Source organism: Cetorhinus maximus, chromosome 7, assembly GCF_964194155.1.
Source record: "Cetorhinus maximus chromosome 7, sCetMax3.hap1.1, whole genome shotgun sequence".
Classification (NCBI taxonomy): domain Eukaryota; kingdom Metazoa; phylum Chordata; class Chondrichthyes; order Lamniformes; family Cetorhinidae; genus Cetorhinus; species Cetorhinus maximus.
Window position 1 is genome coordinate 146,126,443 of NC_135885.1, and position 27,399 is coordinate 146,153,841.

The following is a 27,399-nucleotide window of genomic DNA, read 5'->3' on the forward strand; positions in this document are numbered from 1 at the left end:
CAGCCCACCATCAAAGCAGAGTAGACTGGCTTGGTCAACCAACAAGCACCTCAGTCAAGGCCCCTTGTGAATGGCCATTGTCAACGGAGGGCAGAAGGCAGTGAAGAGGCAAGCCTATTGGTGTGGCACTGGAGTCACGTATATGCCAAAACAGACTGGGTTAGGACAGGAGGTTTTTTTCCCTAAGCACATGAGTGAGAGCTGTTATGTTTGCTGTGTCAGCTGAGATGTCACAGGTGTGATTCGAGCTTTGCGATGGAGCCTGGGGGTTTGCGAATCTGTGCCTGGGCTCCAGATTATCAAGGTCAATCTTCGAGACAGTAAAACGAGATAACCCCAGTGAAGTCAGCCAAGCAACGGTTAACAATACATTTATATTTCTGAAAGAAAATTTGCCTGTTGTGTTTCTTACTTTCCCACCCTGTGGAAGTTCAGAAGTAGGGGCCATCAATATAAGACAGTCACTAATAAATCCAACTGGGAATTGAAGAGAAACGGCTTTACCCAGAGAGGGGTGAGAATGTGGAACGCACTACCACAGGCAGTGGTCAAGGTGAATAGTATAGATGCATTTAAGGGGAAGTTGGATAAGCATATGAGGGAGAAAGAAATAGAAAGATACATTGATAGTGTGAGATGGAAGTGGGGATGGAGGAGGCTCGTGTAGAACACCAGCGGAAACCTGATGCGCCGAATGGTCTGGTTCTGTGCTATAAGTGCCACATAACAAGAGCGACAGCACTTCAAAAGTACCTCATTGCCTGTAAAGCACTTTGGGAAGTCTTGAGCCTGTGAAAGGTGCTATAGAAATGCAAACCTGTCTTTCTTTAAAGCTGTCCTGATGGTTGATCTCTGTTTCCTCAGACAAAGCAGAGCACAGAAACATAGACATATAGAACCACAGAAACACAGAAACATAGAAACTAGTGTCAGGAGTAGGCTATTCGACCCTCCGAGCCTGCTCCACCATTCAATATGATCATGGCTGATCCTCTATCTCAACGCCATATTCCCATTTTCTCTCCATACCCCATGATGCCCCTAATATCCAAAAGATTAGCAGTTTCTTTCTTGAACATATTCAGTGACCCGGCCTCCAGAGCCTTCTGTGGTAGAGGTCGACCACCATCTGAGTGAAGAAATTTTTCCCCATCTCAGTCCTAAATGACCTGCCCCATATCCTGAGACTGTGACCCCTGGTTCTAGACTCCCCAACCAGGGTAAACATCCTCCCTGCATCCAGCCTGTCTAGCCCTGTTAGAACTTTATACGTTTCAATCAGATCCCCTCTCATTCTTCTAAACCCTAGTGAATACAAGCCCAGTCGAACCAATCTCTCCTCATACGACAGTCCTGCCATCCCTGGTATCAGCCTAGTGAACCTTCGCTGCACCCTCTCTATGGCAAGTATATCCTTTATTGGGTAGGGAGACCAAAACTGCACACAATACTCCAGGTGTGGTCTCACCAAGGCCCTGTATAACTGCAGTAAGGCATCCCTACTTATGAACTCAAATCCTCTTGCAACATACCATTTGCCTTCCTAATTGCTTGCTGCACCTTCCTATTTATTTTCATTGACTGGTGTACAAGGACACCCAGAACCTTTTTACATACACATTTCCCAACATATCACCATTTAAATAATACTCTGCCTTTCTGTTTTTCACACTGAAGCATATAACTTCACATTTATCCATGTTATACTGCATCTGCCATGTGTTTGCCCACACACACAACTTGTCTAAATCACCCTGAAGCCTCCATGCATCCTCCTCACAACTCCGCCCAGTTTTGTGTCATCAGCAAACTTGGAAATATTGCATTTGGTTCCCTCATCCAAGCCATTTATATATATCATGAATAGCTGGGGCCCAAGCACTGATCCCTGTGGTACACCACTAATCACCGCCTGTCACCCGGAAAAAGACCCATTTATTCCCACTCTCTGTTTCCAGTCTGTCAATCCATGCCAGTGTATTACCCCCGATCGCATGTGCTTTAATTTTACCCACTAGCCACTTATGTGGGACCTTATCAAATGTCTTCTTGAAATCCAAATACACCACATCCAGTGGTTCTCCCTTATCTATTCTACTAGTTACATCCTCAAAAATTCCAGTAGATTAGTTAAGCATGATTTTCCTTTCATAAACCCATGCTGACTTTGTCTAATCCCGTTAATGCTTTCCAAGTGTTCTGTTACCACGTCTTTTATAATAGACTCTAGCATTTTCCCCACTATTGATGTTAGACTAACTGGTCTGTAATTCTCTGTTTTCTCTCTCCCTCCTTTTTTAAATAGTGGGGTTACATTTGCCACCCTCCAATCTGCAGGAACTGTTCCAGAGTCTATAGAATTTTGGAAGATGACCATCGATGCATCCAATATTTCCAGGGCCACTTCCTTTAACACTCTGGGATGTAGATTATCAGGCCCTGGGGATTTTTCAGCCTTTAAACCCATTCATTTCTCTAGCTCCATTTTCTTTTACCAATACTGATTTTCTTCAATTCCTCCCTCTCACTAGACCCTTGGTTCCCCAACATTTCTGGGAAATTATTTGTGTCCTCTTTTGTGAAGACAGAACCAAAACATGTGTTCAATTCTTCTTCCATTTCTTTGTTCCCCATTATAATTTCCCCCGTTTCTGACTGTAAGTGACCTACATTTGTCTTTGCTAATCTTTTTCTCTTCACATATTAAGAGAAGCTTTTACAGTCAGTTTTTATGTTCCTGGCAAGTTTACTCTCATACTCCATTTTCCCCTTCTTGATCAATCTTTTTGTCCACATTTGCTGAATTCTAAACTGCTCCCAATCCTAAGGCTTGTTGCTTTTTCTGGCAATTTTATATGTCCCCTCTTTGGATCTAATATTATCCCTAATTTCTTTTGTAATCCACGGTTGAGCCACTTTTCCTGTTTTATGTTTGCACCAGATATGAATGAATAATTGTTGTAATTCATGCATACATTCCTTAAATATTAGCCTTTGCCTATCCATTGTCAACCCTTTTAGTAAGGTTCCCCAATCCATCACTGCCAACCCGCGCCTCATACCCTCGTAGTTCCCTTTATTTAGACTCAGGACCCTAGCTTCAGATTCAATTTCTTCACTCTCCATATTAATGAACAATTCTATCATTTTATGGTTGCTCTTCTCCAAGGGACCCCACACAACAGGATTGTTAATCTTTTCTCATTGCACAATACCCAGTCTAGGATAGCCTGCTCTCTGATTGGTTCTTCAACACATTGGTCTAAAAATCATCATGTACACACTCATGGAAATCCTCCTCCACAGTATTATTACTAGTTTGGTTTGTCCAATCTATGTGTAGATTAAAGTCACCCATGTTTACAGTTGCACCCTTATTGCATGCTCTCTAATTTCCTGTTTAATACCTTCCCTTACATCTCTATTACTGTTTGGTGGCCTATAGACAACCCCCACCAACATTTTCTGCCCCTTGATGTTTCTTATCTCCACCTAAACAGATTCCACATCATGATTTTCTGAGCCAATATCCTTCCTCACTATTACACTGATTTCCTCCTTTACTAACAATGCTACCCCACCTCCTTTCCCTATTTGTCTGTCCTTCCTAAATATTGAATACCCCAGGATGTTCAGTTCCCATCCTTGGTCACTCTGCAGCCATGACTCTCTAATTACAACTATATCATAACCATTTATATCTATTTGTGTTGTTAATTCATCTACCTTATTGTGAATGCTCTGTGCATTTAAGATACAATGAATGCCTTTAGACTTGTCTTTCTAACCTTGTTAGTCACCTTTGCTTTATTTTTTGCACTATGACCCCATTTGTTTTCACCCTTGTTTTTTCTGCCTTCCACTTTTGCTTCTCTTTTCTGCCTTTCATTTCTACCCTTGTTTCCCCCTCCTCTGTCTCCCTGCTCAGGTTCCCATCCCCCTGCCATTGTAGTTTAAACCCTCCCTGACTGCACTAGCAAACACCACCCCATCCCACCCACCCCCCCCACCCCCGAGGACATTGCTCCCAGTCCTGCCCCGATACAACCTGTCCTGTTGGTACTGGTCCCACCTTCCCCAGAACTGGTCCCAATGTCCCAGGAATCTGAATCCCTCCCCCTACACCATTTCTTCAGCCACATATTCATCCAATATATCCTGTTATTTCTACTCTCGCTAGCACCTGACACCGCTAGTAATCCTGAGATTACTACCTTTGAGGTCGCACTTTTTAATTTACATCCTAGCTCCCTATATTCAGCTTGTAGGACCTCATCCCTTTTTTTTAACCTATGAGGTTGCTACCAATATGTACCCACGACCACTGGCTGTTCAACCTCCCCCTACAGAGTGTAACATAACAGAGCAGAGCAATTGTTCATTTTATTTTGCAAAAGATTGAAACAATATTCACCGTTAAATTATTACTGCACAGGAAGGTGGGCTCACCGCCACTTTCTTAAAGGGAATTAGGAACGGGTAATGAATGCTGGCCAAGCCAGCGACACCTGCATCCCAAGATTGAATAAATGTAAAACCGAGGGGTGGTGACATGATGGCAGTGTTCTCCTGTACCAGCCAGGACAGGTTGCACCCACCCACCAAAGCTGCTACTGAAAACTCACCCCTCCATCAGTGGGCAGCTGCTGCTGCACCTTGTCTTCCAGGATCACCCGTTCCTAATTCCCTTTGAGAAGGCGGTGGTCATCCCACCTTCTTGTGAAGTAATGATTTAACGGTCTCTCCAGCAGCAAAGAAAACAGAGTCACTCACAGCCCTGGTGTGAAACCGTGAATTACACATTCAATAATGTCAGCTGTAGCCCAAGCGGAAGAATGTGCCAAAGACACAAGCACAAAGTTCAGGGAGTAGTGTCGGAGTGCTGCACTGTCGGAGGGCCAGTACTCTGTAAAGAAAATATCACCTTTTCCATTATTACTGTGGGATACTGTGTAGCAGGCTTGTTTGAGTTGTGTGTATGCTGTTTGTGTGTTATTAATTTAGTTAGACTGAAGACAGTCAGGCTGCAAGGTTTAAATCATCAAAGGGTTAGGTGTAATGCAAGCATTTCTGAAGTGGAGATGAACGAGCTAAGATAGGATACCAGTAGATACAGCATGAATAGGAATTTGCATTAGGAGATAAATGAGGAGTTGAGTTTTTAGCTGTTGAATTTCAGAGGGTCAGTAATGAGGGAGTGCCGCACTGTTAGGGGGTCAGTACTGAAGGAGTGCTGCACTGTCAGAGGGTCAGTACTGAGGGAGCACTGCACTGTCAGAGGATCAGTACTGAGGGAGTGCCGCACCATCGGAGGCTCAGTACTGAGGGAGTGCTGCACTGTCAGAGGGTCAGTACTGAGGGAGTGCTGCACTGTCAGAGGGCCAGTACTAAGGGAGAGCCTGCACTGTCGGAGGGTCAGTACTGAGGGAGTGCTGCACTGTTGGAGGGTCAGTACTGAGGGAGTGCTGCACTGTCGCAGGGTCAGTACTGAGGGAGTGCTGCACTGTCGGAGGGTCAGTACTGAGGGAGTGCTGCACTGTTGGAGGGTCAGTACTGAGGAAGTGCTGCACTGTCAGAGGGTCAGTACTGAGGGAGTGCTGCACTGTTAGAGGATCAGTACTGAGGGAGTGCTGCACTGTCGGAGGGTCAGTACTGAGGGAGTGCTGCACTGTCAGAGGGTCAGTACTGAGGGAGTGCAACACTGTTAGAAGGTCAGTACTGAGGGAGTGCTGCACTGTCAGAGGGTCAGTACTGAGGGAGTGCTGCACTGTCAGAGGATCAGTACTGAGGGAGTGCCGCACTGTCAGAGGGTCAGTACTGAGGGAGTGCTGCACTGTCAGAGGGTCAGTACTGAGGGAGTGCTGCACTGTCAGAGGGTCAGTACTGAGGCAGTGCTGCACTGTCAGAGGGTCAGTACTGAGGGAGTGCTGCACTGTCAGAGGGTCAGTACTGAGGGAGTGCTGCACTGTCAGAGGGTCAGTACTGAGGGAGTGCTGCACTGTCAGAGGGTCAGTACTGAGGGAGTGCTGCACTGTCAGAGGGTCAGTACTGAGGGAGCGCTGCACTGTCAGAGGGTCAGTACTGAGGGAGTGCTGCACTGTCAGAGGGTCAGTACTGAGGGAGTGCTGCACTGTTGGAGAGTCAGTACTGAGGGAGTGCTGCACTGTCAGAGGGTCAGTACTGAGGGAGTGCTGCACTGTCAGAGGGTCAGTACTGAGGGAGTGCCGCACTGTCAGAGGGTCAGTACTGAGGGAGTGCTGCACTGTCAGAGGGTCAGTACTGAGTGAGTGCTGCACTGTCAGAGGGTCAGTACTGAGGGAGTGCTGCACTGTCAGAGGGTCAGTACTGAGGGAGTGCTGCACTGTCAGAGGGTCAGTACTGAGGGAGTGCTGCACTGTCAGAGGGTCAGTACTGAGGGAGTGCCGCACTGTCAGAGGGACAGCACTGAGGGAGTGCCGCATTGTCAGAGGGTCAGTACTGAGGGAGTGCCGCACTGTCAGAGGGTCAGCACTGAGGGAGTGCTGCACTGTCAGAGGGTCAGTACTGAGGGAGTGCTGCACTGTCAGAGGGTCAGTACTGAGGGAGCGCCGCACTGTCAGAGGGTCAGTACTGAGGGAGCGCTGCACTGTCAGAGGGACAGCACTGAGGGAGTGCCGCATTGTCAGAGCGTCAGTACTGAGGGAGTGCCGCACTGTCAGAGGGTCAGCACTGAGGGAGTGCTGCACTGTCAGAGGGTCAGTACTGAGGGAGTGCTGCACTGTCAGAGGGTCAGTACTGAGGGAGCGCCGCACTGTCAGAGGGTCAGTACTGAGGGAGCGCTGCACTGTCAGAGGGTCAGTACTGAGGGAGTGCTGCACTGTCAGAGGGTCAGTACTGAGGGAGTGCTGCACTGTCAGAGGGTCAATACTGAGGGAGTGCTGCACTGTCAGAGGGTCAGTACTGAGGGAGTGCTGCACTGTCAGAGGGTCAGCACTGAGGGAGTGCTGCACTGTCAGAGGGTCAGTACTGAGGGAGTGCTGCACTGTCAGAAGGTCAGTACTGAGGGAGTGCCGCACTGTCGGAGGGTCAGTACTGAGGGAGTGCCGCACTGTCAGAGGGTCAGTACTGAGGGAGTGCTGCACTGTCAGAGGGTCAGTACTGAGGGAGTGCTGCACTGTCGGAGGGTCAGTACTGAGGGAGTGCTGCACTGTCAGAGGGTCAGTACTGAGGGAGTGCTGCACTGTCAGAGGGTCAGTACTGAGGGAGTGCTGCACTGTCAGAGGGTCAGTACTGAGGGAGTGCTGCACTGTCAGAGGGTCAGTACTGAGGGAGTGCTGCACTGTCGGAGGGTCAGTACTGAGGGAGTGCTGCACTGTCAGAGGGTCAGTACTGAGGGAGTGCTGCACTGTCAGAGGGTCAGTACTGAGGGAGTGCTGCACTGTCAGAGGGTCAGTACTGAGGGAGTGCTGCACTGTCAGAGGGTCAGTACTGAGGGAGTGCTGCACTGTCGGAGGGTCAGTACTGAGGGAGTGCCGCACTGTCAGAGGGTCAGTACTGAGGGAGTGCCGCACTGTCGGAGGGTCAGTACTGAGGGAGTGCCGCACTGTCGGAGGGTCAGTACTGAGGGAGTGCTGCACTGTCAGAGGGTCAGTACTGAGGGAGTGCTGCACTGTCAGAGGGTCAGTACTGAAGGAGTGCTGTACTGTCAGAGGGTCAGTACTGAGGGAGTGCTGCACTGTCAGAGGGTCAGTACTGAGGGAGTGCTGCACTGTCAGAGGGTCAGTACTGAGGGAGTGCCGCACTGTCAGAGGGTCAGTACTGAGGGAGTGCCGCACTGTCAGAGGGTCAGTACTGAGGGAGTGCTGCACTGTCAGAGGGTCAGTACTGAGGGAGTGCTGCACTGTCAGAGGGTCAGTACTGAGGGAGTGCTGCACTGTCAGAGGGTCAGTACTGAGGGAGTGCTGCACTGTCAGAGGGTCAGTACTGAGGGAGTGCTGCACTGTCAGAGGGTCAGTACTGAGGGAGTGCTGCACTGTCAGAGGGTCAGTACTGAGGGAGTGCTGCACTGTCAGAGGGTCAGTACTGAGGGAGCGCTGCACTGTCAGAGGGTCAGTACTGAGGGAGCGCTGCACTGTCAGAGGGTCAGTACTGAGGGAGCGCTGCACTGTCAGAGGGTCAGTACTGAGGGAGTGCTGCACTGTCAGAGGGTCAGTACTGAGGGAGTGCTGCACTGTTGGAGAGTCAGTACTGAGGGAGTGCTGCACTGTCAGAGGGTCAGTACTGAGGGAGTGCTGCACTGTCAGAGGGTCAGTACTGAGGGAGTGCCGCACTGTCAGAGGGTCAGTACTGAGGGAGTGCTGCACTGTCAGAGGGTCAGTACTGAGTGAGTGCTGCACTGTCAGAGGGTCAGTACTGAGGGAGTGCTGCACTGTCAGAGGGTCAGTACTGAGGGAGTGCTGCACTGTCAGAGGGTCAGTACTGAGGGAGTGCTGCACTGTCAGAGGGTCAGTACTGAGGGAGTGCCGCACTGTCAGAGGGACAGCACTGAGGGAGTGCCGCATTGTCAGAGGGTCAGTACTGAGGGAGTGCCGCACTGTCAGAGGGTCAGCACTGAGGGAGTGCTGCACTGTCAGAGGGTCAGTACTGAGGGAGTGCTGCACTGTCAGAGGGTCAGTACTGAGGGAGCGCCGCACTGTCAGAGGGTCAGTACTGAGGGAGCGCTGCACTGTCAGAGGGACAGCACTGAGGGAGTGCCGCATTGTCAGAGGGTCAGTACTGAGGGAGTGCCGCACTGTCAGAGGGTCAGCACTGAGGGAGTGCTGCACTGTCAGAGGGTCAGTACTGAGGGAGTGCTGCACTGTCAGAGGGTCAGTACTGAGGGAGCGCCGCACTGTCAGAGGGTCAGTACTGAGGGAGCGCTGCACTGTCAGAGGGTCAGTACTGAGGGAGTGCTGCACTGTCAGAGGGTCAGTACTGAGGGAGTGCTGCACTGTCAGAGGGTCAATACTGAGGGAGTGCTGCACTGTCAGAGGGTCAGTACTGAGGGAGTGCTGCACTGTCAGAGGGTCAGCACTGAGGGAGTGCTGCACTGTCAGAGGGTCAGTACTGAGGGAGTGCTGCACTGTCAGAAGGTCAGTACTGAGGGAGTGCTGCACTTTCGGAGGGTCAGTACTGAGGGAGTGCCGCACTGTCAGAGGGTCAGTACTGAGGGAGTGCTGCACTGTCAGAGGGTCAGTACTGAGGGAGTGCTGCACTGTCGGAGGGTCAGTACTGAGGGAGTGCTGCACTGTCAGAGGGTCAGTACTGAGGGAGTGCTGCACTGTCAGAGGGTCAGTACTGAGGGAGTGCTGCACTGTCAGAGGGTCAGTACTGAGGGAGTGCTGCACTGTCAGAGGGTCAGTACTGAGGGAGTGCTGCACTGTCGGAGGGTCAGTACTGAGGGAGTGCTGCACTGTCAGAGGGTCAGTACTGAGGGAGTGCTGCACTGTCAGAGGGTCAGTACTGAGGGAGTGCTGCACTGTCAGAGGGTCAGTACTGAGGGAGTGCTGCACTGTCAGAGGGTCAGTACTGAGGGAGTGCCGCACTGTCGGAGGGTCAGTACTGAGGGAGTGCTGCACTGTCAGAGGGTCAGTACTGAGGGAGTGCCGCACTGTCGGAGGGTCAGTACTGAGGGAGTGCCGCACTGTCAGAGGGTCAGTACTGAGGGAGTGCTGCACTGTCAGAGGGTCAGTACTGAGGGAGTGCTGCACTGTCAGAGGGTCAGTACTGAAGGAGTGCTGCACTGTCAGAGGGTCAGTACTGAGGGAGTGCTGCACTGTCAGAGGGTCAGTACTGAGGGAGTGCTGCACTGTCAGAGGGTCAGTACTGAGGGAGTGCCGCACTGTCAGAGGGTCAGTACTGAGGGAGTGCCGCACTGTCAGAGGGTCAGTACTGAGGGAGTGCTTCACTGTCAGAGGGTCAGTACTGAGGGAGTGCTGCACTGTCAGAGGGTCAGTACTGAGGGAGTGCTGCACTGTCAGAGGGTCAGTACTGAGGGAGTGCTGCACTGTCAGAGGGTCAGTACTGAGGGAGTGCTGCACTGTCAGAGGGTCAGTACTGAGGGAGTGCTGCACTGTCAGAGGGTCAGTACTGAGGGAGTGCTGCACTGTCAGAGGGTCAGTACTGAGGGAGTGCTGCACTGTCAGAGGGTCAGTACTGAGGGAGTGCCGCACTGTATTATGGACACCTAAGGAGGGGTAAAATATGACCCCCCTGGCCTACCACTCCAAGTCTGACCACAACAGGGTTTATTGTGAATTTAGAAGGATGAAGGTATTTTACTCATTGTCTATGTTTAACCATTTACGTACTGGTTGTAAAGAAAAGAGTGACAGGCATTCTTGAGGTTTAAAACAAAAAGAGGTTGTTTTTTATTGAGTTAAAGCCTCACTCAGGTAGATAGAAAAATATTTAGAAAGGTAACCCCACACTTCTTGAGTTCGCATTCACATGCACACCAGCATGAAAGAATTACAAGTGATACTGTGGGTAGTTACTTTCTTAGCCAAATTAAAGTTGAATGCTGAAAGTTAAAGAAATGAAGAAAGAAAGAAAGGCATTGGTGAGGGTTTCAGCAGCAGAAGAGCTGAGGCAGGGATGGAGTTTGGAGGTGTTATGGAGGTGGAAATATGAGGTTAATGATGGCGCGACAATGTGGGCAGAAACTCATCTTGGGGTGAAATGTGACACCAAGGTTGTGAGCAGTCTGGTTCAGCCTTAGATAGTAATGAGAGAGAGGCGGATGGAGTTGGTAACTAGGGAACGGAATTTGTAATGGGAATCAAAGACAATGGCTTCAGTCTTCCCAACAGTTAATTGGAGGAAATTTCTACTCCAGTACTGGATGTTGGATAACAGTCCTGATAATTTAGCAACAGTGGGGGGAGTTGAGAGTGGTGGTGGTGAGGTAGCGCTGGGTGTCATCAGTGTCCAGCTGGGGGACAGCGTGTAAATGAGAAATTGGAGGGAGCTAAGGATAGATTCTTGGTGGACACGAGGGGTAATGGCGCGGGAGCCATTGCATGTTTCCTCTTCACATCCAACTCCTTAGGAGTTACCTCTGACCAAGTTTTTACTCACCTGACCTAATATTTCCTCCTGTGGCTTGGTATCAAATTTTGTTGCCCCTGTGAAGGGCATTGGACTGTTTTACTGTGTTACAGGGGCTATAAAAATGTAACTTGTTGTTGATACAAACTTTGCAGCATCAGATAATGCAGAGATCGAAATCACACCAATAAAAGACAGGGTTTGTCCTGCCATATCAGACACTCCTTTGTTGCTCTCTTCGAACACGCTAAGTTGACATCAACTAACTGCTGATCCTCTTTCTGGTTTTTATGTCTGAATTCGGTGCGGTTGGAGGGTTCGAATTGAACCTCAACATACCCTACCAGTCTGGCCTTTGGACCTCAGCTGACTGCCACACGGTAACCTGAATTCAACTGAGGCCTTGTCTGTCTTCTTCAAGCAGGCGTTAAAGGCCTCATGGTCACTATTTGGACAGAGAGCAGGGAATTTTCCCTGGTGTTCTGGTCAATATCTTTCCCTCAACCAACAGCATAAAACAGATTATCTGGTCATTATCACATTGCTGTTTCTGGAAGTTTGCTGTGTGAAAATTGGTTGCCACATTTCCTGCATTGCAACAGCAACACCCCATAAAAAGGTGATTCAATGGTTATGAAGCGATTTGGTGTGAAAGTTGTGAAATATTCGGGGAAGGTCCCATTAGATTGGAAGATAACAAATGTAACTCTGTTATTGAAAAAGGGAGGGAGACAGAAAGCGGGGAACTACAGGCCAGTTAGCCTAACATCTGTTGTAGGGAAAATATTAGAAGCTATTATTAAATAAGTTATAGCAGGGCACTTGGATAAGCTCAAGGTCATCAGGCAGAGTCAACGTGGTTTTGTGAAAGGGAAAATGTGTTTAACCAACTTATTGAAGTTCTTTGAGGAAGTAACATGTGCTGAGGATAAAGGGGAACCGGTGGATGTACTGTACTTAGATTTCCAGAAGGCATTTGATAAAGTGCCACATCAAAGGTTATTATGGAAAATAAAATCTCACGGTATCAGAGATAACATATTTGGCATGGATAGAAGGTTGGCTGGCTAACAGGAAACAGAGCAGGCATAAATATGTCATTTTCAGGTTGATGCTGGAAAAACTCAGCAGGTCTGGCAGCATCTGTGGAGAGAGAAACAGAGTTAATGTTTTTTTTACAAAAATATACTTTATTCATAAAATATCTAAAAGGACATGATAAAACATTTCAAAATGGTCGTTACAGAAATTGCAATGATATTCAAATTATCTACATAGATCATGTTGCTCTCTGAGGTGCTTCAATACAATGTGGTATTTGCTGTATACATTCATTGTGAGTCATACAGCCCGAGGGCTCTATACAATTCTCAGCCCCTGGGTGTACTATGGCTGAAAGGCCATAGACAGCGACCTTTCCCCATTGCACCCCAGCAGCAGCTGTCCCAAGCTTTAGTGCGTCCCTCAGCACCGAGTCCAGTTAACTTTTCAGGTCCAATATGATTCTGCTTTAGAACTGGAGAGAGGTAAAAATATGATGGGTTTTGTGCTGCTGAAAATGTGAGGAGGGGGTCAGGTGGAACAAAAGAAGGCCAGGGATAGGTTAGAGTTTGGGGGGAAGATTAAATGACAAAAATGGCATGGAACAAAAGGCAAATGAAGTGTTGATGGCAGTGGTAAAGAAACAAAGCATTGGTCTAGAATAGGTGTTAATGGCAGAATAAAGGTCACTCTGAAAGTGAAAACATGAGGACAAGATACAGACTGACACCTGGGGAAAAAAAGAAATCAAAATGGAGCTCATGCTCTGAAATTGTTGAACTCACTGTTGAACCCAGAAGGCTGTAAAGTGCCTAATCGGAAGTTTCGAAGACTGAGAGGTGAGCTCATTGAAACATACAAAATTGTGAAGGGGTTTGACAGGGCGGATACTGAGAGGTTGTTTCTACTGGTCGGGGAATCTAGAACACGGGGGCACAGTCTCAGGATAAGGGGCCGATCATTTAGGACTGAGATGAGGAGAAATTATTTCACTCAAAGGGCTGTGAATCTTTGGAATTCTCTACCCCAGAGAGTTGTGGACGCTCCACCATTGAATATATGTAAGGTTGGGTAGACAGATGTTTTGGTCTTTCAGGGAATCAAGGAATATGGGGAGCAGGTGCGAAAATGGATTTGAATCCCAAGATCAGCCATGACGGTATTGAATAGTGGAGCAGGCTTGGTGGGCCGTGTGGTCTAATCCTGCTCCTATTTCTTGTGTTCTTATGGCGACTCACCAGCTTTAAATACAACCAGCCTATCGAATGTGTCCTCTTTTATCAATTTTTAGTCCATTTAATGTCTCAACTGCCTCTTTTTTCACTATGATTCGGGCAGCATCTTCTTCTTTGGTGAAGCCAGGTGTAAAGTGCTCAATCATTTACTAACCCAGCCATGGCCCCCCCATCACTCAGACAACACTAAAAAAAACTTGTGGGATCTTACTGTGCACAAATTACATCCTGTGTTTCCCACAAAGTACTTCCAAATCTATTTCATTGGCTGTTAAGCGCTTTCAGGCATCCTGAGGATGTGAGAGGCGCTATAAAAATGCCAATCTTTCCATTATTTGTTGCAATATCTGCAATAAGTGCCAAGTGGATAGTGACGTCATATGGAGAGACTGTGATTGGCTGGGTTCAGTGGAGGCTGTAAACGGCTGACTCTAGGGGAGGCTGTGATTGGCTGGTTCTGTCAGACCCGGTGATTGGCTCAATATTTCAGACCCTGCCATTGGCTGGTTCCTACAACCTTCTGATTGGCTGTGTCCAGCAGAGCGTGTGATTGTTTAGTTCCTGTAGCCAATGTAAGTGGCGGGTTCCAGCGGGCGTTCTGATTGGCTGCCTCGTTCCGGATGTATCAATGTAAACAGCTGGCGGCCGCCGGGCTCCGCGCCGCAGGTAAAGGGACCGGGACAGGGACCGGGAGGCCCGGGGCCCGCGCGCTGCCGCCCTCTCCTTGCTTTGGCCCCGGTCACAGCCGCTCTCTGCTGCCCGCGGGTTGAAGGTAGAAACTCCCCGGGACACAGTGATTCCAGCCCGGCCTCCAGGCACAGAGAGAGCCGGGGATCCACCCGCTCTCACAGGGGATCCACTCATCCCAACCGGGGATCCACTCGCTCTCATCGGGATCCATTCGCTCTCACCGCGGGCGGTGGAGAAAACACTGCAGCCGGAGACCACCCCTCAGTACTGACCCTCCGACAGTGCAGCACTCCCTCAGTACTGATCCTCTGACAGTGCAGCACTCCCTCAGTACTGACCCTCTGACAGTGCAGCACTCCCTCAGTACTGACCCTCTGACAGTGCAGCACTCCCTCAGTACTGACCCTCTGACAGTGCAGCACTCCCTCAGTACTGACCCTCTGACAGTGCAGCGCTCCCTCAGTACTGACCCTCTGACAGTGCAGCGCTCCCTCAGTACTGACCCTCTGACAGTGCAGCACTCCCTCAGTGCTGACCCTCCGCCAGTGCAGCACTCCCTCAGTGCTGACCCTCCGACAGTGCAGCACTCCCTCAGTACTGACCCTCTGACAGTGCAGCACTCCCTCAGTACCAACCCTCCGACAGTGCAGAGCTCGCTCGGTCCCGACCCTCTGACAGTGCAGCGCTCCCTCAGTACTGTCCCTCTGACAGTGCAGCACTCCCTCAGTACCAACCCTTGCGACAGTGCAGAGCTCGCTCGGTCCTGACCCTCCGACAGTGCAGCACTCCCTCAGTACCAACCCTCCGACAGTGCAGAGCTCGCTCAGTCCTGACCCTCCGACAGTGCAGCACTCCCTCAGTACCGATTCTCTGACAGTGCAGCACTCCCTCAATACCGATTCTCCGACAGTGCAGCGCTCTTTCAGTACCGACCCTCCGACAGTACAGCGCTCCCTCAGTACCGACCCTCCGACAGTGCAGCACTCCCTCAGTACCGACCCTGACAGTGCAGCACTCCCTCAGTACCGACCCTGACAGTGCAGCACTCCCTCAGTACCGATTCTCCGACAGTGCAGCACTCCCTCAGTACCGACCCTGACAGTGCAGCACTCCCTCAGTACCGATTCTCCAACAGTGCAGAGCTCGCTCGGTCCCGACCCTCTGACAGTGCAGCGCTCACGTAGTACTGCCCCTTGAGGTTGAGCCTGGAATTTGTGCTGAAGTCTCTGGAGTGGTGCTCAAACCCACAATCTTTTGACCCACATGCGAGAGTGATGCGCACTGAGGCACAGCTGTCAGTTTCCCTTGTTGGAAAGGGGCAGTGAGGAATGAGAGCGTGTTTAAATGTTGGTCCTTTCTGGTTATGTTACAGGTTGTGTTTTTTTTTCAGTTTTGTACAGAACTTTTACATTTCACAGTCACAGACCTGCAGGAAGTATGGAAAAGAACCTGCAGCTGGTCAGGAATATTGTTCCACCTTTAATCGAGAAAAAACATAAAGGACAAGATGGAAAGATAGGGATTATTGGCGGATGTACTGAGTGAGTGCACTGTCGACCCCATTACTGTCACATTCTTTATTTTCTTGGTTTGAACTGAAATTATGGGTTGTGGATGAAATTGCACATGGCAGCAAACAGGTTCGGGCACTTTCTGGACGTTTGTTTGTGTTTGAGTCTTGCTAAAGTTGTCAGACTGTAACAACAGCCTGCATTTACACAGCACTGCAACCATCAGCTAATGTTCCATGTGATTCAGAGGTGGAGGTGCATGCTGAAGCTGGGAGAGTGGGAAGAGGGGTGTGAGAGGAGGGGTGTGGGGGCAAAGGCTGGGGCAGTTGAGGGAGAGGAGACAGGGAGAATGGGGATGGGAGTAGGGGGTAATGGTGGGAGGGTGGCTGAGGGAGGCTGGGGGAGAGACGGTCTGTGTGGGTCTAATAGGGAATGATGTAGAACAGCTACCATCAACTGCCAGTGTGCAATGTATACTTGCCATTTGTATTTTCAATTTTCACACACAAAATAAAACTGGGTGAAAGAAATAATAATTGGGAAAATTAAATAACTTGTGTCACACATATACTATGTTTCAATAAATTCTGACCATTTTTGACATTTTTCTCATTTACAGGTATACAGGGGCACCGTACTTTGCTGCAATTGCGAGTCTTAAAGTGGTAGGTTCTTGACCCGAGTTTGAAGAATGATATTTATATTTTGAAAAAAAATTGTCCCAGTTTCTGTTGGGTTTGAATATCAGAGACACACACATTGACCAGTTTACAACAGCACCTTTGGAACACAGTGATAGAACAGTGTTGACTTTAACTGATTTATTTTTTTAATTGCAAAATCTCTCAGGAACATTGAACTTGTGTAGCATACTGCAGATAATTAGACTGCAGAGTTTTGGCTGTGAAGAGAAACGCTCTGTCAGCTGAACTGCTCAGTGACTTTGTGTTTCACATGTTGTGTTGGTGTCAGCACACCATGGAATTGAAATTAAAGAATTTGTATTTATACAGGACAGAGGAGCCTAGCAGTTGTTTGATTGTTGTAAAAACTCAACCGGTTCACTGACCCGTTAGAGATTGGAAACTGTCGGTGAAGCCCATTTGAATCTACATGTGACTCCAAACCCATGCCGTATGGTTGGCTCTAGTGTCCTCAGCAACCAAAGATGAGAATAAATGCAGGCTGGCCGGACCTGTTTGGATTGTGTTGCTGGATACAGTAGGTGTGGATGTGAGAAAGATGCAGAGGTGTGTGAAGTATATTTAATCTCTCTTTTGCTTCCCTAGGGTGCTGACCTTTCCCATGTCTTCTGCACTAAAGATGCTGCACCAGTTATTAAATCCTACAGCCCGAATATCATTGTGCATCCTGTCCTGTAAGTTTACTTTGTGTCCTTTACAACAAGCAGCACAAAGCTCATCGAGTCTGTCTGAGGCAGATTACAGGCAATATTGTTACGATCTGGTTAGGGAACATTAATGTTTAAAAAAATTCAAGCAATCAGCAATTAACCGACAGAAATACCCCACAAGATTTCATGTTTTTAGACAAAAACAAACTTTATTGTATATCAAAAAAATTAAACAAATTAAGCACTGTTAATACTACAGCTTATAACGACTGATGTTATAAACTCAGTTCTACTTTCCCCTCCGAGCGTTCCTTCATCTTACAAAATCTTTAAGATTCATTTACTTTTCCTGGGACCAACTCAAAAATTATACCACTGCCCTCTGGAATTCACTGATTTTTCTTCAGTGTTCCAGCCATTCACCAAGGTACATGGGGGCCTTCCATTAGCTTTTGGTTAAGCGACTCTCCAATTTCTTTACTGCTCTCGCGACTCTGGATTCCACAGCTCCAGCACAGCCTCCCTGCAACTCCTGCGCAGTGACTTAAAACATCAGAAAACACCCTTGGTATCCAGTAGCCCGCTGCTATGGTTTCAAAATTCAACCAAGCTGATTACTTCCAGAACTCCAGCTGCAACAAGATTAACTTGTTGAGAAGGTTACTGCAGATTTCTTCCTTTAGCTTCCATCAAAACAAATTTTCCAGTCATTTTCCCCTTACCGACTGCATCACGGACGAAGATCTAGCATTTACTTCACTGCAGCTGGGGGTCTGGCTTTCTCTCACGGAGGAGCTCCGGGCTAACTCCAAGTTCCTGGGCAAACTGCAAATTCACTACCTTTTAATTCAAAAGCTTTCTGAGAAACCACATGAAGATCCCTCACGTGAATAGCTGCCGACATATCTCTGGTTCTTTAGCTGAGTAAGCCCTCTTGCTGTTATTTGATATTACCATTCTAACTGTTAACTTCTGTTTTAAGTGTAATAAACTCCAAGCTTGATTGAATTGGCTTTTACTTCAGGTTACCCCTTTACCAGTTTCTAAACCAGATGCCCCCATTTTCTGCAGTTACAACTTTAATTCCTAAAACTTAAAGTTATATTCTAAAACATATGAATTATGAACTAGATATTTACAAGGATATAATCAAAGGGTTTAAAGTGATGAAAGGTTTGGACAGGGCAGATAGAAGCAGACTGTTTCCAGTATTCAAAGGGTGAAAAATAATGGGTCATTGATAGAAGATTAACTAAGAGAGTTAGGACAGGGACCAGGAGAAAGGTCCTCACACAGTGAGAGTTGGGAGGCTGTGGGATTCACTCCTAGAATTAGAGCTGGAGTCAGAAACCTTGCCAACATATGGGATTAGATAAAGGGGGTTGAAGGATTACAGAATCTGGATTGGTAACGGTGATTATTTGCTCTTGCCTATGTGGATACGGTGGGGGGAGGTGGGGTAGGCAGAGCTCAGCATTGTATTGTTTCCTGAGTCTCTACTGATTTATCATCCCTCCCGGAGAGACGCCCATATCAATACAGATCAATCCAACAGTGAGCAGACGCACTGACCCTATCCGAAGTACCCAGTTAGTGAGTGCAGAGTTGTGTTGTTAAACTGTATCCTATTTGGCAATGTGGTTTTGTTTTTTCAGAGACAGTTCCAGTGGTGTGGTGGATGTGGAGAAATGGTTTCCTGCTCTGCACGCAATGGTGATTGGGCCGGGGTTAGGAAGAGATGAGAAAGTCTTAGAGAATACCAAGGTGAGGATCACAATCCATGTGACAGTTCCTGTAGTGAGGTCAACCAGGAGGTACTTTGGATGGTTAGAAGCAGGCAGCCAGTGTGCTGTTGGTACTCTGTTCCTTCTCTCTACACATCTCAGAGGGCAGGGACGAGAGGGAATGAGAGCGTTGGAGGGTGAGAGGGACCGGGGTATGGGGGAGATAGGGGGCTTGGGTTGACATTCCAGGGCCAGTTTCTCAGGAGCTGATACATCAATGTGTGTGTTTTTGGTGGGCGGGGGTTGAGGGTTGGAGTTGTGGCAGGGTGGGAAGTGTGCTGGTTTGAGTGGGCGAGCACTGCCTGTCTGAGGTCTCAGCATGACTGGGTCACCCTGAGGCAGCTTGTTCCACAGCCTTACAGGAGGTCATTATAGGACCAGCGATAAGGTTCATGTTTACAGTAAACTTACCTGAATGTGGAATTCAGAGAGGCAGATGTCACAACCCTGCGTCCTGGGAATACGGACAACATCCATCCCTATCCCCACAACGCTACCAACATTCCTCCCCAACTGCTCCTGCATCCCATAGGAGCAGGAGGAGGCTATTCAACACCTCGTTTGTTCCACCATTCCAATCGATCATGGCTGATCTGTATCTTACCTCCATCTCCCCACCTTGGTTCCTTGTCCATTCATCCCCTTACCCAACAAAAACCTATCAAATTCAGTTTTGAAATTTTCAGTTGACCCCAGCTTATTACTTAATGAGAGCACTCCAGATTTCTATTCTCCTTTGTGTGAAGAATTGCTTCCTGACATCAGCGGCCTGGTTCGAATTTAAAGATTCTGGCCCCTTGTTCTGGACTCTTCTCCCCCCCACCCACTAGAGGAAATAGTTTCTCTCTATCAACCATATCAAATCCTTTAACCATCTTGAACACCCCAATTAGATCACCCCTTAATCTTCTAAGTTTAAGGGAATCCAAACCTAGTCTATGCAACCTGTCCATTATTATCCCTGTCCTATTGATATTAACGTTAACTTGACCCAGGGGCTGGAGTTAGCATTAGATGGGCCCAGCCTTCAAACACTCACCACCAGGAAAGCTGCCTCTCGCTGTTCATAGCTCACCTGCTTCATAGATATGAGGGCTGAGTCCCAATAGAGGGAACATCCCAGGCCCCACATTTTACCCTGTGCCTAGAATATCTAAGCACCCATCTTTTAACAGTTGAATTTTGGGGGTAAATCTCACGATGTGGCATCACTCCTGTTGTACTTACTGCCTGTTCCTCTAGTGTCTCACTACGCTGCTGGGGACAATAACTCAGTTACAGAACACGAGTAATGTTGGAAAATGCCTCAGTTGAATCAAATCTGAATCTGTTGACGCTCGTATTGCCTGTGGCATATCTGGCTCCATGGAAAATTCAATATGAATTTAAAAAGTGTAATGTCATCAACATAGGACAGTCACTGTAATAAATCCAATCAGGAATTCAGGAGAAACTTCTTTACCCAGAGTGGTGACAATGTGGGGATCACTATCTCAGAGTGGTTGAAGTGAACAGTATAGACACATTTCAGGGGAAGCTGGATAAACACATGAGGGAGAAAGGAATAGAAGGATAAGCTGATAGGGTGGGAGGAGACTTGAGTGTGGCTTAAACGCTGACAGACAGTGAATGGCCTGTTTCTGTGTTGTAAACTCTGTAATGTGGGCAGCCTGTTAAATCCTTGCGAGTCGGAGAATTAAGTTCTTTTCTTGAGTGATGTGGAGACTGAAAGCAAATTTCTTTCACAACAGGTTATAATGGAGAAGTGTAAGCAGCGAGGGTTGCCCATTGTAATCGATGCCGTGAGTAAATCTTTTTGGCTCCAATTCACACACAACTCACCACACTTTAAGCTTTGGGATCTCGCATTTCTTGGATTGTATATTAACTGTAGAATCTGTCACTGCTGAATCCAGAATTGGCATTTCTATTTCACAAAATTGCCTTTCGTGATCTTAGGACACCCCAAGTGCTTTCCAGCTATTGAAGTACTTTTGAAGTGTAGTCACTGTTGGAATGCAGAAAACAGCAGCCAGTTTGCACACAGCAAGATCCCATAAACAGCAACATGATCTGTTAGTTGAGAGATAAATGTTGACCGGGACACCGGGGAGAATTCTACTAATCTTTTCTGAAATAGTGTTGTGGTAACTTTTAAATCCATCTGCGACAGTGCCTCTGACACTGCAGCGCTCCCTCTGTGATGCAATGGGAATGCCTGTCTAGATTATCTGCTTAATTCGCTGTTTGGAGCCCTCACATTATGAAAAGCAAAGAATCCATGTTATTTAATTTTTTAAAAAATTGTCTCCAAGCATAGTATGGGTGTGTAGAAGAATAGATCATTTTTTGAATTTTTAAGCTGGGAAGTGAATGATTGTTCGATTCTCCCTGTGTTCTGGGCACTAACCATCAAGAATCTTGACAGTTTTTATCCTTTTCTTTTTCAGGATGGATTATGGGTGATTGTCCAAGAACCCTCTGTGATTCAGGGATACGGTAAAGCCATCCTAACACCAAATGTCGTTGAATTTGCCAGACTGTACAACACAGTGGTGAGTCTTTGAGCAGGTAAACAGCGGGACTTTTTAACCAGCATTGTGCTCAGTGGGAGCATGTTAGACACCTCAACCTTTGGTGGGTTGAATGACATCTTAAAAAGCAGTTGCTTTAGTAACATTAGCTCTGAACTGGCTGATTGCATCAGTCAGCTTGGACACAACTCTTACAAGGTTGCTTGGTATGAACTTGTCCCTTTGAGAGACCGTTTCCATTGATAGGAATGTTGGTAACCAGAGGGACACAAATATAAGGTATTTGGTAAAAGAACCAGGGAGGAAATTAGATATTTTTAATGCAAATTGTTGTAATCTGGAATGCACTGTATGAAAGTGGGTTGGAAGCAGATTCAACTTTAATAAGATCATAAGAAACAGGAGCAGGAATAGGCCATTCAGCCCATCGAGCCTGCTCTGCCATTCAATAAGATCATGGTGGATCTGGTTATGGCCTTCACTCCACTTTCCTGCTTTCCCCCATTACTCTTGATTCCCTTGTAGATCAAAAATCTGTCTAACTCAGCCTTGAATATATTCAATGACCTCAAAAGAATTCCAAGTATTAACACTCTGAGAGAAGAAATTCCTCCTCATCTGTCTTAAATGGGAGCCCATTATTTTTAAAACTATGCCCCCTTGTTCTAGATTCCCACACAAGGGGAACCATCCCCTCAGAATCTTATGTTTCAATAGGACCACCTTCTCATTCTTCTAAACTCCGATGAGTATAGGGGCAACTTGCTCAACCTTTCCTCGTAAAAGAACCCCTTCAATCCAGGAATCAGCCAAGTGAACCTTCTGTGAACTGCTTCCAATGCAAGTATACCCTTCTTAAGTAAGGAGACTAAAACTGTACACAATACTCTAGGTGCGCTCTCACCAATGCCCCATACAGTTGTAGCAAGACCTCCCCACTTTTATACTGTATCCTCCTTACAATAAAGGCCAACATTCCATTTACCTTCCTAATCACTTGCTGTACATGAATGCTGACTTTTTGTGATTGATATACAAGGTCACCTTGATCCCTCTGTGCTGCAGCATTCTGTCATCTCTCTCCATTTAAATAATATTCTGCTTTTCTATTCTTCCTGACAAAGTCGACAACCTCACATTTTTCCACATTGTACTGCAACTGCCAAATTTTTGCCCGTTCGCTTAGCCTATCTATCTCTCTTTGCAGACATCCAAAAAAGGGAACTGAATAAGTATTTGAATAGGATAAATTTGTGGGGCAATGGGGGAAGAGCAGGGGAACAGGGATAATTGGATAGGTCTTTCAAAGAGCTGGCACAGGCATGATAGACCAAATGGCCTCCTCTGTGCTGTATGATTCTACTATGCTTTGCACAGTTTGTTATAAGCATTCGGGTAGATGAGAAGTCACATGGATTCTCTGTGCTTAGCTCAAGGGTCCTTTGGATGAGTACGATCACCAGGGCAACTTGCTTCAACTCAGCCAAGCACTGGGGAACGTGACTATTGTCCAGAAGGGACAGAAAGATCTAATTTCAGATGGAACCACAGGTGAGCTATACTAATGTAAACTTTGTCACAGAAATCCTTCCTGCTGGGCAGCTCACCTGCTCCAGGCTAATTGGTTGTTTTGGGCAGGAACCCCACAAAATTCTACGATGTCTGCTCTCCTCTAACTCTTGCCAGCTGCACATTTCTGATGTCCATTGATGCAACATTGGTGATCTGTCTGGGCCCTAAAGTCAGAATTCTCTCCTTAAACCTCTTTAAAACTCTCCCTAAAATACTTAACCCCTTTGAGTAACCAACCTGATATCATCTTATGGGCTCGATGTCAAATTTTGTTTGACATTCGCTCCTGGGAAGCACTTTGGGACATTTTACACATTAAAGACACAGGTTGTTGAGGAAAGCAACAGTGAGACTTTGCAAACTCTTCAATGTAAACAAGAGATGCATTGATGTGGATGAGTTTGATAACTTTGGAAATCAAGCCAATTGGAAAGTGACAGAAAAATGTCAGCTTTTTTTTTAAACTTGTTACTTTTCGATTGTTGAGATTCTAATAATCAGATTTTTAATTACATAAAGGGTTTAATTTTGGGTGTTTTCCAACAATTCCCAACTCGGAGCTCCTGTTTTGTGTCCAAACCAGCTGAGTTTTAGTTCATTTGACAATAATAGATCCAATCTGTCCATTAAGAATCAGCCACACTAGTATATTAAAAGTCTCCGTTAATTCAAAAAGATTATCCAATATAGGAGTGAAGAGCGGACTGGGAATTAGCACTGAGCAGTGGAGTTTGTCCTGATACTTGGACTGACCAGTGGCTCCTTACAATGCTAGTGTTTCCCTGTGTTATACAACATTTTAACCCATAATCAAGGAAGTAAAGCAGCCACAAGGACAAAAAAATACTTGTGTGAAGTTGACATGCATCACTGATTAATGATATTGTCTATCACTCACTACTTGTCTCATAAATAAAATGTAATTCACTCCATTTGGATTCTCAACTAACCACAAGTGACAGGACAGAGAAAAAACAAAGTTGCATTCCTAAAGCACCTTTCATGACCATGGGACATCCCAAAGTGATTTACAGCTGATGAAGTAATGTTGAGGTGTAGTCACTGTTCTAATGTAGAAAATACAGAAGCCCTCCGTGCAGGACTCCCTCTGTGCCCCCTACACCCACCGGGCAGCGCGGCAGTCGCTCAGTGCTGCTGTGGAAGTGTCAGCTTAGATTTTGTCTCCCTGTAAATATTCAATGTGGAGTTATCACAGGTGATTCAATGTTGAGGGGGAGGGGTGGGTGGGTGGTTAGGGGGTGTTTACAGAGGGAACAAGGGAGCATTTGCACTGAATGATTAAATTATGAAATTTAAACCAGTGTTAAATACAAAATTAATGTTTCCACGCTGAATCATTTACATGCAACAATAGGTTTCGGATAGGCCAATGTAACATTTAAATGTTTCAGACACTGAGAATCAGCTTAATTCAAATAATTCATAACATCATCTACTGGTACAGGTTCCTGACTGATTAAACAGATCTTATAACTTTTCTAAATCCTTCTCCTTCTTAAAGTTCATTAGTAAGTGGATAATTTTAACACGTGTTTCTCGTAAAGGTTAAGCTAACGGAGTACCTGTTTCTCTGTGTTTAGTGCTGGTATGCTCACAGCAAGGCAGTGGTCGGAGGTGTGGAGGTCAGGGAGACCTCCTTTCTGGATCACTGGGGGTCCTGGCCCACTGGGCTTTCACCGCTGGGAAAGAGAAAACAGATGGGTAAGAATGGCCAATGGTGTGCCTCTGAGCAGTGGAAATACGTTTGGGGTTGTATTATTTGTGATGTTGACAAGCCTGTACCTGCTTACACAGGAGTGAGCCTCGTCTGGAATAGTGCTGGCACTCCCACTTCTGTGTTATGGGTTCAAACCCCACTCCAGACAGTAGCAGAGATCTAGACGGTGTCAGGGAGACTAGAGACTGAAGCTTCAGTCACCAGTGGGCAGACTGGAGCGTTGTCTCGAGTGGAATACTCAAGTCCAGTGGATATGTCTCCCTCCACCTCATTTCCGCCCCCCCACCACACACACATTATATGGGGTTGTGGACTGTAGGCTCTGTACATTATATGGCGTTGTGCCCCTATTTCCTGGTATAAAGATAGCTTTGGTCATAAATGCAACCTGTCAGACTGTTAAACAGCCTCACAATGTTACCAAGGGAAATACAAGAACAATATCCTGGTTAAACAGGATGGTTAATTTACAAATCTCTGCAGAATGTGGATATGTCTGGTTCAAGTCAATGATGAATCCAACTGTAACCAAGGATCCAGAACCATGTGCTCTGGGCAGAAGAGACTTTTAAAAATCTAGTTACTTATTTCTCCTGTTTGGACTTCTGCAGCCTTTGCATCAGTTTCCCAGCTGAGACTTTATGATGCTTCCTTATTCCTCTCACTGCTTGCGAGGCCAGGTTGGATAAAGCTGCTGTCCCCCTTCTCCTAGCAACGTTTAACATCCTGGCTGGACCCCTACAGCCCCTGTGGCTGACATGGGAGGTCATGTGCAAAATTGGGAGAATGAAGGTGCATTTTCACACTCTAATGCAGTGATGCATTGTCCATTAATCACGTCTGCAGTGAATCGGGGATGCAGAACACTAAAAAGCAGTACTTTAGAGAGATTTCTTTATTGATTTGTGTCAATGGGAAGATTTAACAGATGCTCAAATTTATAAAGGGTTTTGATAAGGAGAAACTGCTTCTACTGACAGGAGGGTCAGTGACTAGAGGACACAGAATTAAGGTAATTGGCAAAAGAACCAGAGGGGAAATGAGGAGAATTCTTTTTACACAATGAATTGTTATGATCTGGAATGCGCTGCCTAAGAGGGTAGTGGAAGCAGATTCAGTGATAACTTTCAAAAGGGCAATTGGATAAACACTTGAAAATGAGAAATTTTCAGGGTTCTGGGGAAAGAACAGGCGAGTGGGACTAATTGGATAGCTCTTTCACAGACACAAAGCTGTGATGTGCGATTCTAAGATGTGGGTGTCTCTGAGCCTTTCCTACAGTAGCTCATCATACTGTCCATTCTCCCTCAGGTTAAATCCCACTCTTGTAGCTGCATTTGGAGCCTGTGCCTTGACGAGGCAGTGCAACCACCAGGCTTTCCAAAAACATCGACGATCCATGACGACCTCGGACATGATTGTGGAGATTAGTACGGCTTTTAACAAACTCTTTGAGAGCTAATGGGAAGAATTGGCTGTTGGCAGGAAAAGTGTGCTGAATACTGTACTGAAGTGCCAGAGTTCATGTGGTCTGCACTGGCTGTTTGCAGGCAGTCCCCATGAAGTAACTTCGCAATGTTTCTGATGATTTTCTTGCTAAAATGTATAAGTCCAGCTGGCCAGCTACAGTTAAAAAACAGGAACCAGCAGTTACGATGGGCTGAATTCCTATGATTCCTATCTCAGGAATAAACACATCAAAATAATGGAAATATTTTGATGAATATAAGTGTAACTGCTGGAGTGGGGGACAGGAGAGCAAGTCCAGCATTATAAAATCCAATGCTCTGTTACCATGCTTCAGCCTTTTATGTTGGTTGAGTTGCTAAAGTGTCGATTGAAGTTAATTTCACTCTCTGATCTAAATAAAACATTACAGCATTGTATTGAACAGATTGCTTTTTCAATAATGGTGTCTAAATTTCCTTGTTTTAACAGCTGAGTATACAAATTTGAAGGCAATTTACCTTAGGCTGTAACTCACTGATCTGTACAGCGAGTGTTTGACATATGATAACAAGAATTAGGATCGTTGCTGGTCACCTGGACATGAGCCCACTGTGGGGATGAGGAGGCAGGAGGTATGTTTAGTTAAGCCACAGTTGGACCACTGAGTATCAGCTGTGGTTCAGTGCCTCTGAATCAAAAAGTTGTGGGTTCGAACCTCACTCCAGAGATTGAGCCCATAATCCAGGCTGATAACTCCAGCACAGTACTAAGGGAGTGCCACACTGTTGGAGGGGTGGTATCGAGGGAGTGCCATGCCATCAAAGGTGCCATTTTTCACGGATCCTGGACTTTAAATCTATCAGCACAGAAGTAGACCACTTGGCCCATCATCCCTGTGCTGGCTTTTTGAAAGAGCTATCCAATTAGTCCTACTCTCCTGCTCTTTTCCCAGAGCCCTGCAATTTTCACCCCATTCACATATTTATCCAATTCTCTTAAGTTACTAGCCAATCTGCTTCTACCACCCTTTTCAGGCAGAGTAAACAATTGTGTTTTTAAAAAAAACATTCCCTCCCACTTAGTTGTTCATTTTTTAATTGTCTCAGAGCTGTGCCCTTTGTTTCCAGCGGCAAGAATGTCAGTAATAAAGTCTCCTATTTTGTTAGATACACATGAACTAAGAGCAGGAGTAGGCCATTTGGCCCCTTGAGTCTACTCCTTGAGGTTGATCTGCCATTCAATGGGCAGAATTTTACAGTCCCGATTTGGCGGGTACGAGGCTGTAAAATGTGGCGAGCCCGTTATAAACCCCATTGACTGCAGCGGGAATGTAAAATCCCACTGTCGCAAAATTCTGCCCAATAAGCTCATGGCTGATCTGATTGTGGCCTCATCGCCAAATTTCATCTATACCCGATAACCTT

General features: G+C 46.8%; 1 protein-coding gene across 2 annotated transcripts; it reads left to right on the top strand.

The window, feature by feature from the left end:
* The first annotated feature begins 13,890 nt into the window (after positions 1-13,890).
* On the top strand, positions 13,891-26,417 carry naxd (NAD(P)HX dehydratase). Of its 2 annotated transcripts, XM_078546080.1 has the most exons (10): positions 13,891-14,009; positions 15,424-15,574; positions 16,164-16,209; positions 16,834-16,922; positions 18,554-18,662; positions 20,434-20,484; positions 21,133-21,237; positions 22,647-22,767; positions 24,390-24,510; positions 25,838-26,417. In XM_078546080.1, the coding sequence occupies exons 1-10, from the start codon at positions 13,964-13,966 to the stop codon at positions 25,986-25,988; spliced, it is 990 nt and encodes a 329-aa protein (XP_078402206.1). In that variant the 5' UTR covers positions 13,891-13,963; the 3' UTR covers positions 25,989-26,417. The 2 variants fall into 2 exon arrangements, with proteins under 2 accessions (XP_078402206.1, XP_078402207.1); XM_078546081.1 differs by lacking the exon at positions 20,434-20,484.
* Positions 26,418-27,399: the final 982 nt, after the last annotated feature.